The sequence below is a fragment of the Tauraco erythrolophus genome, chromosome 1, assembly GCF_009769465.1.
Source record: "Tauraco erythrolophus isolate bTauEry1 chromosome 1, bTauEry1.pri, whole genome shotgun sequence".
Classification (NCBI taxonomy): domain Eukaryota; kingdom Metazoa; phylum Chordata; class Aves; order Musophagiformes; family Musophagidae; genus Tauraco; species Tauraco erythrolophus.
Genome location: NC_141465.1, coordinates 102,217,396 through 102,237,459, shown reverse-complemented (window position 1 = coordinate 102,237,459; position 20,064 = coordinate 102,217,396). Strand labels below are relative to the sequence as shown.

The 20,064-nt window shown below is 36.8% G+C and overlaps 1 protein-coding gene across 3 annotated transcripts in view; it reads right to left on the bottom strand.

The window, feature by feature from the left end:
• Window positions 1-7,657: 7,657 nt before the first annotated feature.
• The window catches only part of DGKH (diacylglycerol kinase eta), a 166,762-nt gene continuing 154,355 nt past the window's right edge, over window positions 7,658-20,064 (bottom strand). For 2 of the 3 annotated variants that reach the window (XM_086611823.1, XM_009989571.2), the window contains 3 exons: window positions 15,950-16,069; window positions 15,456-15,564; window positions 7,695-7,747 (listed from right to left, as the gene is read on the bottom strand). In XM_086611823.1, the coding sequence (XP_086467949.1) occupies window positions 7,695-7,747; window positions 15,456-15,564; window positions 15,950-16,069 (282 nt within the window). Of the gene's footprint in view, window positions 7,748-13,920; window positions 14,052-15,455; window positions 15,565-15,949; window positions 16,070-20,064 lie in introns of all 3 variants that reach the window. The other variant, XM_086611813.1, reaches the window with a different exon arrangement.

Below are 20,064 nucleotides of genomic sequence, written 5' to 3'. Positions count from 1 at the left end.
CAGAATTAACTAACAGCTGTTCTTAACTGGAATACTAGCTCAAGCAACAAGCTTGCCTAACGAGAGAAATGACCCATGTTGGGCTGGGATCCTCTCAGGACCTTTAAAATACTTTAAGATGAAATAGGCTTTTTTAACTGCCAAAACACACGCTACAAATACATTCGTGTGATTCCATAGCGCTCAGCATTTAAAGATACCTGCCCTGGACATACAGTTGTGACAGTGAGAAGTTTTGTTGGTACTAATTGATACGTTTGCTGTCACCGTGAATTAAGACACAAAGCTGCTAGCAATAGATGTCATTAAATGATTTGTGTGTGATGACGGTGACGAAGAAGGATCAGATCTCTGGTGCAGAGATCAGGCCCTCATCACCTCTCAGAAGCTACTCAATGGCTTGTAGTCTTTTATGTACAAATCCCATCCTTTGCACATCTCATCTGCTGTGAATACTATCTTGCCTTTTGATGATCCCCTCAATGTACAAGCTTCAGCAAACTAAACTACTAGGTATACAAGTGGCAGCTCTAGGGAGGTCCCATGTTTCAGCTCCTTTAGGATTCAAAGGACATGATAGAAGGGAGTAGCTAATGAAAAAAATTATTTCAGGACAAGTTCACAAGCTGTACTCTTAAGGGGAAAAATGGTAATTTTTGTCATATATGGATGACCACATTGTTCTAAGTACATGTTTTAAAGAGACAGAAATCCAGGACAGAAAATACGAACATCACAAGTGACAGATGCTTGCAGAAAATCCTCTGAAATTCGGCTAAGCAGTACAGTCCAAATGCCTACTCCAGTATCTAGAGATAGCACCTCATCTTGTGAGAGGACAGTGCCACCAGAAACCTTCCTGGTGAGTATCCGTGTGCCAGTGTGCTCGTTGTAAACCTTCACAAACTGTCCCAGCAAAAAATCTTATATTCTTGAAATTCTCATCAAGACCCCCCAGGCCCTGTTTGTCAGCACACGTGCTCTCCCTCCCTGAAAAGCAAGACCAAGCAGCTTCGAATGGCTTCACTCAACCTCTTCATTCAGGCAATAATTGACTGTAATTGCAAAGTGAATTAGTAGCCCCAAACAGAGCTCACCTCAACTAAGGCAGGGAGAAAACCATAGTCATATCTGTAACTCTTTCCCTGTTAATGACATTATCAGGTTATTAATTTAACTAAAAAGTTTTCTATCCAATTAATACTTTAGTTTAATAAAAGTAGGACTTAAAATGCTAATTTCCTTTAAATATTCATAGCAGGAATTTGCGGCACTGTGGTGATTTTATTTTTGGCTTTTTACACAGTTTCCATCATGAAAACAAACTGCCCAATCTTACTTTTAGTTCATTTCTTCCTGGTTTCATCTTCCATTTCACATGCTCTAGTATAAACATAGCTATACCTGGATTGAATTGTTTCCAATGAATTTGACAAAAAAATATTTTCAAATTATTTTAAACTTTGTACCATTTTGCTTTTACCTTCAGTATCTTTCCAATCCTAACACTAATCTTTCAATCATACTACGAATATGTTTTTCCAAAGTGTTTGTTTCACAGAATAAAATACAGATTAATGACTTGCATACTTGTCCTACTAATCACTACCATAAAGTCTAGCATTTTCAAAAGTCTTAAGCAGCTGGTAGAGTGAGCCAAAACACTTCTCCTCCCAAGGGCATTCTAGTAGCTAGTGTTAATTGTTAGAGGTATAGCAAGCTAAATACAGCTTTCAGTGGGGATTGCAAGAGCGTAACTTACAGGATTTTAGTCCACCATGGCTATTCTAGGCTTTGGAGCCTGAAGCCCTGGTCAATCTAGACCTCCTGGAGCATCCTACAGCTTTTTCCTAGCCTCTTTGCCCAGCTCTTCTGAACAGAAATGGGGGGAGGCATGTGAGGGTCTCATCTTGCCAAGCAGCTGGGAAGTCATCCAGACACAGGAGCTGGGAAGCAGTGTGAGAACATTATTAGAGATATGACCTGTGTTAAACATAAATTATGCACCAGCTTCTTCTGCCCTTGCTAATATAAGCAACAAGTTATATGAACACAAAATTCCATCAAAGAGCTTATATAACAAGTACTTGTGTCAACTGGGAAACAAGGTCTTCAATTATTTAAAATAGATGTTTATAATTCTACCACGTAAAATATGTGAATTTTGTGTTGACTGCTCTGAAGCTGGTAGGTCTTTAACCACTGCAGCTGAATTCATTACAATTTGTCAGCATTTTCTTAGTTTGCCAGTGTTAACAGTGCTAATATTTTATTTTTTACAGTTGATGAGGGGATGATGTTTTAAGTTTAAATCTACAGGCTGGAAAAAACCCCAAACTTTCAAAATCACTTTTTTTCAGTTAAAATTTTGAGGGCAATCACTATTAAGCCTACAGAAGATGCTATGAATTTTGGTATTAGCTCCAACTGGGTACAGGAATAGTCTCCTGGAAGTTTCCAGATGGTTTCCAAATGGAATATAATTTCTGAGAAACAGACTGGGCTTCTGTATGGCAGAAACGAGCATTTCAAGTACGTAAGCTAACCACTAACAGAGCTATTAAACCTAATGCAACAGTAGTAGAAAAGAACTAGAAATTTTTTTTTTCTTTTTGTAAAAAAGATCAAATTCCACATTATATTCTATATATAAATACAGGAATTTATACAACCAGTAAAGATCATCTATTGATAATCACCAAATGATGCTTTATCAATCCTGCTGACACTAGCATTCATCTCTGAAGAGGCAGCAGAGATACTTTAAGTCCTGTCCAAACTCCTCAGCTTCCTTACGTCATCAGATACTCCTCCTTTTACTTAAGACAGCAATACAGTCATGTATAGTTTCTGCAAACATTAAATCTTCGCAGTTAGAATAAGCAGCATCAAACCTTGATGATATGAAAATCATACCACAAAACATACAATCTATGAAAACAGAATCAAAAAAATGGGAGAGCCCGTGGTACAAATCTAACACTCAGGACGCTGCGTTTGAGAGATACTTATGTTATTGGAGTGAAAAAATAAATTTATAATTACTCATATAACTTTCTGTGGCTCTCACTCACACAAGTGAAAAGGTGATTTCCTGGTTGTAAGCTAAATTGCCAAAGTATTGCTCCAGCTTGGTTTTCCTCAACAATATACATCACTTGTGGCTTTACCTTTCACAAAGACTTTTTGCACTGCTAATTTTTAGTTACCAGAGCTGTCAAACTTATATGCAAGAACTTCATACTTAGGGGCACAGAGAGAGCAATGGAGAAACATAGTAAACATCAGTAATGTAACCATTAATAGGAAGCATCGAGCAAAACTGAATCACTGTGGAGGTTTTTGTCTTACATGTCCATTGTGGAATTATCTATGTATAATACGTAGTTTTACATCTATTTTTAAAGTAGCACTATGGAACGTCCTCTCATATTTGCTTTATGTATTAACTTTCCATTACACGTGAAAACGGTCTCCTGCCAGTCTTCCAGAAAGGAAGACTAGATGCATTTTAAAAACATTGATAATTTTACCCTTGAAATAAGATTTGTTCATCATCAAGGCATTATGAAATTTTCATTAAGTGAATTAGCATCGCTGAGTTCTGTTAAAAAGTCAAAATTGGCAGGTTATCTGTTTCTCTACAAAAAGCACAGGAAAATACGAAATGGGCCCTTATTAAAAAAAAAAATCAATTCCTCTTGTTTGAATTATAGTTATACAACATCGCAGTCTGAATTTCTTTGGGCAGGGATGGTGAGAGAAAGATGATTTCTATTTATTATTTACTGGATCAAGCATGTTTACTCTAGTCTCAAAGTAAGAAATACTGGATAGAAACAGTCTGGGAGCATTTTTGATCACATTTTACTGTTCTTCCAAATTTAAAATATTTTTCTTTGAAAGAAAGAGATGTTCAGGAGAAAAAGTAGTGGTTAAGGGGAAATACATAAAAAATGCATCCTAAAGAAATTCTGCAATTGCTATCATAAAAAAAAATTAATTTTTGAACAACTTTTTTTCTTTAAAGTTTTGTAAAAAAACCCCAACACCTACAACCATGAGTGTGCCCGATTTCATTCAGTTTCTAAGAAGAAGGCATTAGGCATTATAAAGGCAATACTTGCATGACCCGAATCAGAAGTTGCTACAGCAACTGAATAGAGTAAGCTGGAAAAATGCTATTGGAAAATGACAAAACAGAAACATGCACTTAGCAATCTGCTGTCATTTTAAAACATGCATTTCTTCTCTTCCTCTTTCTGAAGTGTAGAGCATTTCATCTATATGAATACAAACCACTTAAAATAAATTCTGATTGCTCTGTCTTCCTTTCAGATTTTAAGGTATGCTGACTGACCATGGAAATTAAGTGTATTTGACTACGGGGAAAAAAAAAAACCCAATAAACTTTGTGTAGTGATTTATTGTCTTGATGTATCTAGCATGTTGAATTTGGCTCCACGAGACCTAATGAGGTAACCTGTTTTCTAAAAAACTAACTACTTTTAGGGAATGTGTTGAATTTTTGTTGAAATATTGGGATATATGCTTTGAAGCACTTTAAATATCAGAATTAAATTATAAAGAATTCAGTTAATTTAAAATGTAACTATGTATGTCCTTAGTTCTAGGAGCTGGGGCTTTTACAGTGGTAAGGAAAAAAACAATACTTTTAGAAATTACAATAATCATGAGATAGTAACACTGTGTTCAAAAGTCTTTCTTTAGAAAAGCCACATCACCAAACATAGTTACAACTCATGACCTCGGCAGAGAAATCTCATAAAATATTTTGAGCCTCCTTGTCAGATGCATTTGGAATCGGTAGCCAACACTAGTCTAAGGCATAGAGTTGCATAAAATTTGCTCTCCTGGGCATATAGTAAATACAGCATAAATGATGCTTACTTTTTTTTTCTACTTTCATGTTTAAAAAACCCTTCTGCTTAGGACAATCAAAGCTAAATTCTTTGGTGGTCATTAAAAAAAACGAATTATACAAAGACAAGTGATCAGTTGTCCTATACTGAGGTAATTTGAGGAGTGCCATAAGAAAGTTGCGTTACAAACACCACTTGCCCATTTCCCCTGCCTAAAAGCAGCTCCCATTTTTTAATATACTCAGCATAGACCTCTACAGTGACCTGAAGAGATCCTGTTCCATAGGCCATCTTAACACACTGCATACAGCAACGCTGAAAGTTGTAAAGACAGTGTATCCTACAATCAGGAAAGGAAAGAAAGTTCTTCCACGTATTACGTCCTTGAATTGACCAGGAAGATTAACTACGTAGTCTATGTAACATCAATATATTAGAATGCTGCCACACATTAAAATATAGCATAGCTTAAGGAGAAACAAAGAGAAAAGGAAATACAACTTGCAAAGACTCGACAGATGCCATCTGAACATTAATAAAGGGGTCAATGTCAAGTACATTAAAAATATATATACCATCTTTCCATTGTTTGCATAACTTCCCATTGTTTGCATATGCTTTTCATACATCAGCATGAAAATCATGTCACTTGGCAAAGGGATTTCGTTTGGTTTTTATGGAAAACCTAATGGAACATAGCCTTTTACTTTTGTTTGTTTACCAGAATAATCAGTTATGTCCACAGAGCTCTCAGAGCGGTGCCTGTTGAGCCTACAGAAGCAAGAGCACATACTACTATAACTGGATATAAATGAAGCCTGTTTCGCTCCTTTTGATCTTTTTTTTTTTTTTTTACAATAAAACAATAAGAGCAATGGATTTTACTTTCAAAGGGACGATTCCCATCTACTTTCCAAGGAATGACTCATCATACTTATGAGAAAGCCAGGGCAAAACCAGGATGCAGCACTTGACGTTGGCCCCTTTAAATGGGGAAAATAAGCTTTGGAAAAAACCAATGAAACCTTACTCTACTGCCTATGAGGAAAATACAAATAGATATTAATATAGTCTTTAACCTGTAAGAAATGTCAAAGCTACTTGATTAAGTAAAAATCAAGTGTTCCTCGTGCCGCGATGACACGTTGTTAGGAACAGCAAGGAGACAGCAATTCTGTGCAAGTTTTCTGGCAGGTGGTGCAATATCATCTCATCTCAAACATTTAAGTAGTTTTTTTTGAAGATATACGGAAATTATTTTTCTACTAGATTAATATTTTTTGTGAAAAATGAACCAGGAAATTCAATTATGAAGCTATGTTTTGTTTAAGTAAACTGTAAATGACCTTATAACTCTGGTCTAACACAATTGCTAAAGCAAAAGATGGTTTTCATTTTTTTAACCTGTTTACACTCATGGATTACTATCTTGCATGTGATTCATCTTTGCATGCATAGTGTAAAACGTTAAGAGTTTGTTTTTTAAATTTTTATGATCTACCGATGTAGGAGTGCCAACAAGAAACAAATTGATGCCTTTGTAAAGAAACGCATACAGAGACATTTTTAAATTAATAGTTAATTAGTAATGAGCAAAGGCTTACCCCACAAAAATTAAATCAGCTGCTACATTTTAAAACTCTTCTTATGCATGATAAATAAAACAAATGTTCCTGTAAAAAATTTTCACTAATCTTTCAACCTGCTTTTCAAACAACAGAATAAATAAATCCATTAGTGCCTAAAAGTTCAAATATGCTACAGATGTTTAAGATAACTGAATAACTACATTAAAATGCACCATGAGAAAATTCTTTATCATTTTCCATGCAGGAAGCCAATTGATATTTTTGTGAGGTATCGGTCTTTCAAAAATACTCATAAGTTAGTTACCTGATACACCTTCTGTACATGATATATTTAAAAATCTAACTGTACAGTGTTTCATTCATATATAATGCATATAATCTGCTGAATATGGCACAAATGCTAAGTTTCCACACCCACACATCCTTTGCCGTAGAACACACTTTGGGCGTTAACACAACACTGAAGAATAGAAAAGTGCCTGAAACTGAAAAAAAAAAAAAGACACTCAAGTAATAAATTAAATCTCATTCAAACCGATATAAAAGTTGTTCAAGTGTTTAAAGTATCAGATGTGTCATGCAACAGAACAACAGACGATTCAGGCAGGCACACCATGCATTATAGTTTGCATTCATGGTATCATAAGGTATCTCTCCCCCACTTCTGCGTGGCCAGTGAGTGCTGGGTACCTGTGGCACTGCTAGGCTCACGTGTTGAACCTCCAAAACCTCTCCGTCTCCTGCGCAGGAGGTTTTACGAAGCTATGCCTTGGAAGGATAACCGGACAACCTCATGCTGTACAGTGGTATCTTGCTGCAGCATAAAGAGAGGCATACTGAGCTGCATGTAAGCAAAGCAATCATTTCTCGATTATATTTTCCAGTCAGTGGAGTTCACCATAAACCAATCGATTTACCAAAATGTCCTTATCCAAACTGGCCAAGTTTGCACACCAAGAAAACGTCTTCGCAGAACGTATCACTTTTTCCTTTTTGTTTGGCACAAATCCTTTCGTACTCTCGCAGCAAGCTCTTCACCATACAAGAATTCAGAGATACTAGCCTGCACAAACACACCGGTGCTTATTCTTCCATAGAGTAAACTACAAAGACAGCTAAGTGCCTGCAACAGCTTTGCTTCTTCAGTAACTTCACCTTCTCTCTCCGGGGAGAGCACCAGCATAATTACACTTCAGACAAAGGGGTGTTCTTGCTGAGCTCTTTAATTCCCTGGAGAATTCGCTTCATATGACCCACTTTCGTTATCCCCAGGTCCTACAGAAATTTAAAAAAAAAAAAAAAAAAGGAAAAAAGAGAAAAAGAAAACAAAGACATCTTATTTACAAAAACAAAAAGAAACAACCCATTGATTATGATCTAACCATACAACAGATGTCTACAAACATGTTCACTGCAATTAACATTAACCAGAAAAGATTCTATGGCACTAGCAAGAGTTGCCTAACAAAAAAATTGCACAGAGCATACAATGAATCCCTCTCTATCTCGCAGACAGAAAATTACTTACCTGCAATAATGACAACCCAAGGCACTGCAATATCTGTCAAAAACATCTTTCGCTTGACTTATAAGTACAAAAACCTTTCACAATTTCTGGCAAAAGAAAAGAACAATCTCCCTCTCCTCTCTAATACAGCAATCAAATGTTTGGTAGGATGTGATGGATTAGAGCTTCTGTCCAGCAATGTTCACTTGCTCTGAGGCCCTATGATATCTGTTTTAATCAATGAACACACACATCCCCAGTTTCTCGAGGGAAAGTGGATATAACGGCTACAGGCATGTAGGACAACTTCCCTTTAGAGAGCAATAGAAAAGGTAAGCATTTGTTTGTTTTTCATTCCAAAAAGCTTACGTCTTCTGACATAGATCTTCTCGATTAGAGAGCTGGAAGAAAAATTCTCAGAAACACGACAGTCACATCCCAAAGGAAAATGTAAAAAGCACAAGCGTCAATCTCCTTTGTAGCCACCACTAAAGCAATCACATCAGCTGAAATGTTTCTACTATTGGTTTCTGGGACCTATCTCCATATAAGTGAAGACAAGGAATTTTTGCAGCAAGCCTCTTCCAGCATTAATAACAGCTTTAGCAGCATCCTTTTTCAATTTTGACTGGTCCAATGGTCAGAGGAGCAGAATGGGATGCCCAGCTGTGCTAATGATCCCCAACTGCACTAATGAATTTTCAGCTCAGTTTAGTGGAAACCTACTTCCCTCATCTGTAAAACCGCAAGTGGCAGATTCAAACATTAGTTATTTGTAGAATAAACCTTACGTAAGTAGATTATGATTAAATAAAAAAAATCTTAGTAAAGTTTCACTATCTATTCTTCTGAAATAGAAATCCTTTCATTTTAATAGGAAGATTTTCCATTACAAAGACATTAAAGGGACGGGAGTGTAATTAAGCACCTTGAAATTATTATTCTCATACAAAGTGAAAAATGAAACCAAATAAAATATTCTATACATACTCTACACAAAGACTGTATCTACCTTTCGACAGTCACAGAAACCTCAGGAAATTTGCTCTTTGTATTACTTAAAAGTGTTAGCATGCAATTTGTTTTGCATTTCTGCAAAGCAAGAAAGGGGTGGTAAGATGGGCATGAATTAACTATTTTATTGTAAAAGTAGCACAGCACAGATTAAATAGGTGAATTAATTTTCCAAAAGTCAAGACTAAATTCTAGTCATGTTAGAGGTGAAATAAACCTGGTTGTTTCTTCAGTAGAAAACTGTCAGTACTGTAAATACATGATTATCATTTACAGTACTTCGGCACAAAGGTGTCAGAATTAAAGACTTCAAGGTCTCTTCATAAAAGTCCACAAATCAAGTGCTGTTCATAAGCCTATCTGAAAAAAACTTTGTTTTTTCCACATCACATCAATTTATAAACACTTTATCAACACTTATAAAAAAATGCAGTACTAATTTTAAGTTAAGAGAATTGATGTAGGTAGCAGTTGTTAAACTCATTCCACAATGACATTTATTAGTTTAGATTCAGGTAATATTTTCTTGTTTATGCTAAACTTAATTTTCCAATGAATCAAAAATACGTACAACTATTGAAACTACTGAAATAGCCTAGCTGCTATGTGGAGAAAATTCTACATCAGGAAAATCCCGAAAGGATACTTTCCAAATCACGAGAAGCCACATGTGTTAAAGGTTAAAAACTTGCAAATTTTTCAGAACAAATATTTTTCATACGTAGAACTTCTGTTGGATAAGCAACATAGCAAGATGCTGCCAGACTTCAAAGATCAGAGGAAAGAATCATATTTTGAAATTCCCAGAAAACTCAGCCACTTTTTCCACTCAACCTTTACAAAGTATCGTCAACAACGCCTATGTTTCACAGGCAAGAGATTTCAGTTTTCAGTTCTAGTAGAAGTTGCTGTAATGTAGATGAGAAGAGCAAGCCCCAAGAGCCTTACCACAGTTTTGGGGACTCTTTTGATAAATTCTGTCACGCTTCCATGAAAAAAAAAACAATGGACAAAATTCAGAGAATTTTTATGCTGTGTGATAGCTTGGTTTAGAGGAAATTAAGATTTATACATTCCTGACACTAGAAGCTACCTAGTATTCTCAGTTTACTACTGATGCAGGAAAGTCTGCAGAAATTCTGTCGTCTCAGACTAAAAGGAGCATAACATGCATCATTCACAAAAGCAAGATTTCCAAAGATCTCTGCATTTTTGTGCATGTCTGAGTTCCATCATGCTCTACATAGTCTGTCCCTATTTAACTGATATGTAATTAACAAGAATTCAATTTGACTAAAATACGGTTTTGAAGACAAGACTCTAGGCAGAGATAATGGAAGAAAATAGCCCTTCTTTTTTTCCCAGCTATGGCCTTAAAACTGCAGGATCATCTCTCCTGCTCTCCCTAACTCCTTCGCCATCTCTAGGCCTTCAGCAGGTAAAGCTCAAAAAATTCTGAAAAAGAAAAAAAAAAAAGCTTGAGCAAGAACCAGCTGATGAAAATTCTGGCAACAGCTTTCAAGAGTTCTTCGTCTGCATTATATGATGATGATTGCCTGTATTCTTAGCCAAGAACCCATTTATTCCAGGTTTGCCCCATCGATTTTGGACAAATGTACTACCACGGTACTACCAAAGAATTCATATAAACACTCCTTAGTATTAATATCATCCAGATGAGAAACCTACCTCACTTGTATTCTCAGTGTCCAAAGTAATCAAGCAGGCCTCAGTCTAACGAATCTTACAAAACATTTTCCATGTAAGAACTTTTTCAAAACGTGCTGCTGCGAAACACAGAGATGAAACGCTGCAGTTCTCAGCACAGACTTCAGCTTGACTGGCGCTGCTCCTCAAGCTAACATGAGGCGTGGAAGCCTTTTCTCTAAGGAAACCAACATTGCTATGGACCTCTAAGGAGACATCATCCTCGTCCTACCAAATGTGTTACAGTTCTGACTATTACTAAGTTGCATGCATAGGAATATGGTTATTAATGGTAAGAATGTCAGTATTTATTTCAGAAAAATCAGAGTCTAGTTTTCAATGAATTTACTTGTAAAATAAAACAAAAAAAATCACTACAAGCTTTCTTTCTACAGTTTCTACAGCATAGTTTGCACTTCACTGCCCAGACTTTCCTGAAGAGAAAGAAAATCACATGGGTGTAAAAGTCTAAAATTCCCCTAAATAAAATCAGGCACGGGAGGCTGGAGAAATGGTATTACTGCAGGGGCTGAGTGGAGAGAGGTATCTCGTTCCTCTTGGAGGTGTCCTCCATTTGCCAGTTGCAACACAGAGCAACTCTGAGAATGGTATCCACAAGCTACGCAGAAATATAATTGAAGGTGTCCAATTCTTCAGTCCACACACCCATTTATTTCAGTGATGCGTGCAAAGGAAAAGAGTTTCATCAAATCCTTTCCCGTACAGCTTTTTATCTCTCATTTTGACCACAGAAAGAAAGGTGGGCCCAGAGGATGCAATTAAAACAAGCAACGATTTTTCCTGTCCTAGACATGAGAGGTAATAGAGTAAAATCTATTGCACCTGACTTAAGAGCTTGTGAATCAATGGTGAGGCCATTCAGCTCGGCAGGAAGCACACACCTTGCACCAGAGGAGAGGCTGCAGATAGATGACAGCTCGCAAGAGCACTGGAGACTCATCCACATACCTCGACAGCCAAAGGGAAGAAAAATTAACAGGGCAGCCTGCGACGTGGTCCTCATTGCCCCCGTGCCCCATTACACATCTTGACACCAATTCAGGTCACTGGTCAGAAAACTGCAGGCTCCCTCGGCCATCCTTAGTTGGTTCCCTGCAGAGATCGTGCCCCGTATGTAACGACCAGGACGAGTGCTAAACTCTGCAATTTAAATTCAGCGTTGCTCCACAGAGCACAAGCCACGCTTGGCCAAAAGCCTGGCATACCAAACAAACAGCAACGATATGGAAGCTCTCAGCTCTGCTAACGAGCAGATGGGGCGATTCCAGTGCTAGGCTTCTGCTAGCACAGGATACACCCTCGGCACCTTGCGCAGAGCAGCTCCTCACTCAGCTATGCTGAGCAATTTAAAATCTGCGTATGTGCTTCCAGGCAGCACTAGATCGGGGAGACAGTAAAAGCCTGTCTCTCTGTAGGCTTGAAGACAAGCATTTGATGAGGAGTTGAGCAACCTGGTACAGTGGAGGGTGTCCCTGCCCATGGCAGGGGGGTTGGAACTAGATGATCTTTGAGGTCTCTTCCAACCCAAACCATTCTATGATTCTATGATTCCATTCAGATGTATCAGGGCGTAGGCCTATATGGTGGGGATTTATTTGTGCTGAGTCAGCATGAGTCTTAACAACAGGGATAACGGGTTGATCACCCTGCTGCAGACATTTACCTGATTGAAGTGCCAGTCTTCTGGGCATGCAGTCAAATTAGGACCTAACAGAAATGAGGCATGGCCAGATGCCATGTCCAGTTTAACACTGATTTTAACCACTACAATTTATTCCAACAAATTTAACATCTTTCTTTTTTTAAAAATTAAGATTTCTTAACATTTTAGCAAACCAATGAATCGTGTGATGCTAAGTTTCCCGGCTAAATTTTCAATTCGTTCAGTTCCCATTCAGAACAAGGACTTGCCACATCCATCACTGGAACATTGTGGTGGATTGCCTGCACAGTTTTCTATTTCTAAATTTTTGCAGGGAGGGACTGTCCTGAAACTGTCTCTCCATGTCAGGAACTATCCTGAAAGAAAGGAATTTAACTTCCATGGAAAGAAGCTTAGGTGATCTAATACCAAAAGGTAAAATAATACATACGCAGATGATCCCAAATGCAGCTATCTTCAGCAGCTGCCTTCTACTGCAACAGTCACACAATGTAAGCACTACCTTATAACATCAGGAATTCATACTGTCTAAGAAACTACACGAAAAATGGCACATTTGTATGAAAGTATTGCCTGTCTGGAGAGTACTGCACTGTGGCTAGAGCGATGACTTGCACTCTAAATGTAAATGTTTGCGATTTGTACAATATCCTATTTCCTCTCTTATGTGCTAAAAGCAGTTGCAAAACACATTATCAAGAACTCATTACTACTGAGTTCCCAGAAAAGTAATGTAATGAATCCCCAAAGGTATAGCTTCTATTACATATAATGGATGCACTTAAGTAATTCTTGAAATAGACCAGCAAACTCAAATAACAGCCTCAGACTGCTAGGTAACATTTCTCCCTGCAAAACTTATCAATCTGACCTCAGAGGGAGAAAGTTTTACAATTTTGGAGACAAAAGAAAGTGCTCTTTTTTAAATCTATGCAGCTAAAATCAGGCAGAGGTTGGTCAGCATGAGAAAACCTATTGTGAATATCTATTTTGACACACAAACACCAACGCCATGTAAGTCCAATGCCTCAATTTATTAAGCTGCTTATCTCTCTCACACCCACTATATCCAATAGATATATAATAAATCACCTGAAGCAGGACAGCTGCTCATAGCTGCTGACCTTGCAGTAGATAGATTCAAAATTACTACCACCACCTTCAACTGATCCATACTGATCGTATTTAACGGGAATGATGAACACTCGAAGATAACATTATATTACACTGATGTCAGTAAGATACCAAATGTGCTTTTCCTATGCCTTTGGACATAAACTATAATGCTATCATTCTACATAAATTGGAAAAAAAAAAAAAAAGGAAATTTCAGATAACACAGATATTCTTGGTTGCAAGTACAAGTCAGCACTTCAGAAATTCAGGCCAAAGGACAGCACGTTATTAGTTTATTGCATATTTGCACAGTGTAAGCCAAGCTACAAGCACATAACAAGTGCAGGGAAAGAAGAAAAGTTGGTTGTTGTTTTGTCAAAGAAAATGGTCAATAGCAGAAAAGTAGCACAAAGGAAATACCTTAAGATCTCGCCTTTCCAGATGTAAAAGCTCAGAGCCTCGGATGTCATGGCTGATGAAGATTTCTTTGTACTCTCCCAAACTGAGCAGATCCAGCCAAGCAGCAACTTCATCTGTGCCCCATTTTTGAACTACCAAAGTTAAGAGCAAAACCCCCTTAATTTCTACATGCTCAAATGCATCACAAGCAAAGGTTAGGCCAAAGAGAGTGGAAAACAGAGTAGAATTGCCGTGCTAGCAAAGGGAAAGGTTAGAGGTGTCATTTCCACAAAAACTGACAATTTCCTTTTTACATGCAGGTTAGAGGTTAGCAGTTAATACGAGAAAGTATCTAAACAAAGTTGGGGTTCTTTGCTTTGCAGCCATGCTTTCAGCTTTACTCCAGTTTCTTCAGTAAAGCCTTTAAAACCTCGTGTCCCAACAAATTCACATTAAATCATCTTAGGATCAGTGACGCAAAGTCTAATGTTGCTCTGCTTTATACCATTAATTTATTAGTAGTCATGGAGGGAGAGGAGAAGCCTTCAAAAACTAATTAACATGTAAAATTAAAATATCAACCATTCCTCAAATATAGCAATGGCAGCAAGCAAGTCCAGTTTTAATTAACATTTTCTAGTATTCATAATTAATGCAACAAGTATTCTTTAAGCTACCGTGTTACACAGGCTATTAATAAGCTCTCTGTAAAACATTGTTCTCTAAGGTTAGTTGCCCACATTAGTCCTAATAAGATCACATTTATTGGGAAAAAAAAAAGTTATGCTACTTATTGCTATAATTTCGCAACTTCATTCAATGCTGATCAGTTTTACAGTGAAGTGAAATCTGATGTCTAATCTGAAATCTAAAGTCTGATCAACAACTGCAAGATTTTGCAGATTATGACCAACTGTTCATTAAAAAGACAAAGATGTAGAAACAGTTTTAGGACCATCTGATCACTGATTAACTCCTGGACATAATCTGAAGGAAGTAAGTTCATGGATAAGAGTGGGAAGAGAGGAGAGTGGAGTTTGTTCAACTTCTAATTAAAAAATCAATATTGACTATTGTGGCTTTTTGTTTGATTTGTCTCACTTGCTGAACTTAAAACCCATTCAAAATTTAAGAATAACTGGTTAATTAAACCAGTGTGATAAAAGAGACTGTGCACCTTCTGAAACTAACCTGAAACACCTGAATTGGAGCTTCACAGGCAAACAACGTGTTTACGTACGACTTGTATTGCTATGAGTTAATCAAATGTAACCACCAGAAAAGACACAGGTCCTGTTGCATGATAAAACTATCTCAATATTTTTGCAGTAGTTCTTTGGTTCACTTGGAAGTCTTGGGGTCCTACTGAACGCTTTCTAAATGCATTGAAAGAAATCTTCATCCTAATGAAGAAGCCAGTTAGCTCAGCTGCTTTTCACTTTGACTTTGCTCTTAGGTAGAGTGCATCATATCAGCTCTTACTAAAAAAATAAAATCACATAAAATCAAATTTTCCCCCAATGCTACTATTTTTGTTGTAATTTCAAAACACATACCAGGCTGAGGGCTGGTCTTATGCTTCTGAACTTTTTCTTTTTTAAACTTTGGCACTATACGAAACACTGTACTTCTGTTGTTTCTTTTAGCATAATCCAGAGGGGGATCCTGCATGAAAGAAGAGACATAGTTACCTTTAATTAACAGAAAATAACAGTTAAATTACATGCTTGAGAAGGTAATTCATAGTTAATCTCAAAAACTAAGACCAAATTTTACTTCCATAAAGAATAACGTCAGGATTTAACTCTATACTTGTTTCATTTATTAAATAACCATTCAAAGCCTTTACAGTCACAAAAGGGAAAAAAAAAACCACAAAACAAACCACAAAAAAAGCCCTAAGCTTTGAAGTTTGTTCAGGGCAGACAGAAAGGATCCAGCATCACTGCTGAAATTGCCTCTCCAGATAATGAGGGTTTCTAACTTACTCTTCCCCATCAAAAGAAAATTAAGTTCAATTAGGAACAGGAAGTATTCAAATCAAACTCACCTCATCATCATTTGGTTGAAAAACATAATAAAGCCAAGGTATCTCAGCAAGTTTTCTCAACTCTATTTCCACGCTATGCAAAGCATCAGACAACAGCTCTTCATGGGGAGCTTCTAACTGCTATTTATAAACAGGCCAGAAAAACAGTATTTTTAGTTTTGTTAACATATAACATGAATTCTAAATATGTTGTTACCTCACAAAACCAGATGACTTCTTCACAGTGTGTGTAAATGAACAGTGAAAACAAACAATCTTACCAAATTAGATTTTCCTTCAGAGATGCCTCAGACCACCTTGACACTACATTTAGTATGGTCCAAACTACAAAGGGATGACTGAGACAGCTGAGACTTTTGGTGCAGACCAGCTGGACCTAGCTGTCAATCACTGTCATGATTCACCACACTCCTGAGTCTTCACAGAGCAAAAGTTATCTAATGACATCAATAGCAGGGCACGCTAGAAATGGAAACTACCAGCACAAGGGAGATAAAACCTGATCAGAAGAACAAGAGCCTGGTAAATCCTTGTATGAAAAGTGGGGTAAAAAAATTGTATAGATGGTAGTAAGTCTGAGTTATTATTTGCAAATGTCTTCATATGATAGATTACTCTCCCATGGCCAAGTAAAAGGAAATGGATCTTACCAAAGATGCTCCATTCCCAAAGGTCTTCCAGTGGTGATACAATACTTGCACTACACTTTCTAATCAGGTGAGACACGGAGTGATAGCCACTGCTGCTGGCTGAAGGTGGGAAGAATGGGGACAAGGCATGGAAAAGGGACATGATTGCAGCCCTCAACAGGAGACAAAAAGCCAAATACATCAGTGAAGGCCAAAGAGGAAAAGAAGGCGGTAGCAGTGTGAAAAACTTAGGATTTGCTGACCTGAATTTGACTTTATCAACATTTTTGAGAACCCCATGGAGGTAACAGTTTTCCTTAAAATCCCAGTGTGAAAACTATTCTGCAGCTATTGTGCAAGGCAAATCTGTGAGGAAGAGGTAAGGCAGGCAGCTGATCCCTGGCAAAGCTGTTTTGGGCTCATCTGGGGTTGCAGAAAAATAATTTTGAGGTTGAATCCCGGAACGAGTTGCTTAGAATCACTAATTAAGCAATCTGAACATCTATTTCTCTCTTTGAAGTAAAAGTAGTCCCAAAGCAGAGCAGAATATCCTTTTTAAAGGACCTAATTAAGTTATATCCTAGTGAATGCATTTCTAAGAGAATCTTTGATCTCTAATACTGGAAAAAGATTTTGACGTTGTTGGGGTTTGGTGATAAATTACAAGTCCCCCATTAATTTATCCTGCGTAAGAAAAACTTCTTCCCTTTGTTTCGATAGTTTGCATATATTACTACCTTTCAAAGGAGACACCATCCTTAGTAAGATATTGCTGTTTAGCGTAGTAATACTGGAAATGCAAGCTCTCTCTTGTTATCATGTGCTTTTCTCTGCTAAAGCTCACAGAATTCAGTGCCCACAAGCAGACTCTGATCTTTCTTTTGCCTTTGAACAGTTCAGTTAATCTGTAGCACAGTGGAAGACCCACTTGTCTTTGAAGAAGTTACAACTTTTCTTGTGTTTTCATTTTTTAAAAATTGTTTAAGTCATCAAATGATGAAGAGCTCTCTCTTTCTCAACAAGCTCTTTTCTTTGATTCTCAAAGGAAAACATTTTACTTGGGGACAAAAAAAACCTCTCATCTGATGATGAGGAAGTGTATGCATTGGCAATATTTATCCTGAAATAAACCGAAAACAGTAGTGCAATTCTGGTAAAGGAGGAATCAGCAACTTTGGGTAAATTCTCCTCCTAGACTGTCTAGATAAAGCTTATGATTTCCATAGTGAAAATTAACACTATGAATGAAACATTGAAAATTAAGTGTTTTTTTCAATATCTTCCCAAATGAAATTTTTAATAAGAAAATACTTGATTTTAGTGAGCTCAGATCATTTCACTCAATTGAAATGCAACATTCTGTTTAACTTCTCCCTTAATATATTGGAAAACTGTGCTCTGTTCCAGACTGGAAATGCTTTTAAAAAAGCAAAAACTCAAAAACTGAAATGGTACTTTTAGAAAATATCTAGACAAAACATGTCAGTCTATTTTTTTTTCCAAGTGTCCAGCAATAACCATCTGGCAGACTCCATAGATCGGCTTCATTGTCCCATCTTATCATTTCACTAAGAATAGTATTTATATCTAATTCACCATTTGATGTCACCTAGCTAACACTGTTGTATGAACTTTTTAATCACATCTTACAGTAGGTGGCAGAAATCACAGTCTCCTTGTGTATGTATTTACATTTCTTTTGTCTCCTTCAGGAGCCATAACAGATGGCAGCAAATGCAACCAAAGAAAGAGCTTACCAAGTACTATATGCAATGAAGGCATCAATTTACTGCTGTCAAGAGATTTGATCAGAAAAGGGAGTGGTGAGGGAGAATTGAAGAGGCAAAAAAAGAAAAAAGAGGAAGATAATAAAGAAAGAAGGTCCATCTTTGTCAGAGAAGAAAGGTAATTTGAAGAACAGTGTATGATAGCAGCAGCTGATGCATAAAGCAACACCTTACATTTCATCTGTCTCTATTTTGATAGAGTGAGGGACCAACATACATGTAGCTCCAGCATTTGTTAAGTACATAGCAATAAGGTTAACCAGGGGACCTTGTTATTGTGACTGCGAAATACTGTTCTAAACAAGCATGATGTCAAATGAGTATAATGGACTTCTCTGACAGATTATCTCAGTATCTTCCAAACAGCCTTTTTATTTAAAAATGGGTTTGATGTAGACTCATGAAGACATTTGCACAGACCATAATGAGAAGCAGAAGTACAACATGTAAAAATCAGAAATGGACAAGTGAATCAAATTATGCTTTGGAGCCTGAACAAGGGACCAGTTCGACAACACAATGAGATCACAACTGGCTATAGAAAAGGTAATGTTTCAATGGGAAGGTATCCATAATAACATTATTTCCAGACTGTCTTGACAAATTACACTAGTCTTAGCAAGCATCACCAACCTAAACCTTTTCTTCTAATTCTTCTTCCTAAACTGTTTCAGAAATTAGACAAATTTCTCTATTTTGATTCCTCATTTAATCTGAAACATGGAGGATTAGTAATAGCAATTTGGAAAAAAAAAATATATTTTCCCCTTTTCTGGGAAGAAAACATCTAATGAATAACTTTCCCTTCTAAAAACTTATAAAATAGATTTATGAGTCTTTGGGTATTTCTAGAACTTAAATGGTTATTAGCCTTTAGATCATACTAACTTTTGGTTACTTTAGAATAGACTTGTACCATTTATCATTTGTGTAAAAAGACATCTGAACCTGCACCAGTAAGTTTCATACTCTAATGCAGCTAAATGAAAACATTTCTATTAATATCCATTTTTAATTATAAAACTTAAATAAATAGTAAGTTAGTAATAAATCTGCTTTTGAATTCAAAGAAAATGTAACTGTTCCTACTGAGTATCTTCTTAATGTAAAACTAGACCAGCATAGAAAAAAACTGACATCTATCTTCTCTTCACAATGTCACATATAGAAATTTTCTAATTATATATCCGGATACAGCAATTCTTGAGCAGTCTTCATCATTTTAGGCACAGGAACACCAGCCAAAGAAGATGCAAAGTCTTCAATTACCATCAGATGTCTACTAAACACTTACCAGTTAAAGGTTATAAAATAATTCCTGACAGGTATTAGGACAAGGGTGAGATTTACTTGTCTAAATTATATCTGTAGAAGTTGAATGTATGAGTCTAAACAGCTCTCACCCCAGGTTCTCTTTAACAGCTGAAGATAGTCACATAATAGAACTCCAGAAGTTCTCTTAAATGCTAAGTTTCCAGAAGACGATTTATCTTTTTCTAAGATAGGGCTCCAAGACAGTTGAGTATTAATCAACCTCGACAGGGATACTTATTTCTCTCTACTATTAAAAAGAAGAGTCCAGGCAATGACCTTTCACATATCTGAAGTGAGGTAAAATGGATGCCAACCTAGGACAAGAATTCATAACTCATTCCAATCCAAACCACAAATGCAGTATAATATCCCTCAATTGGCCTTA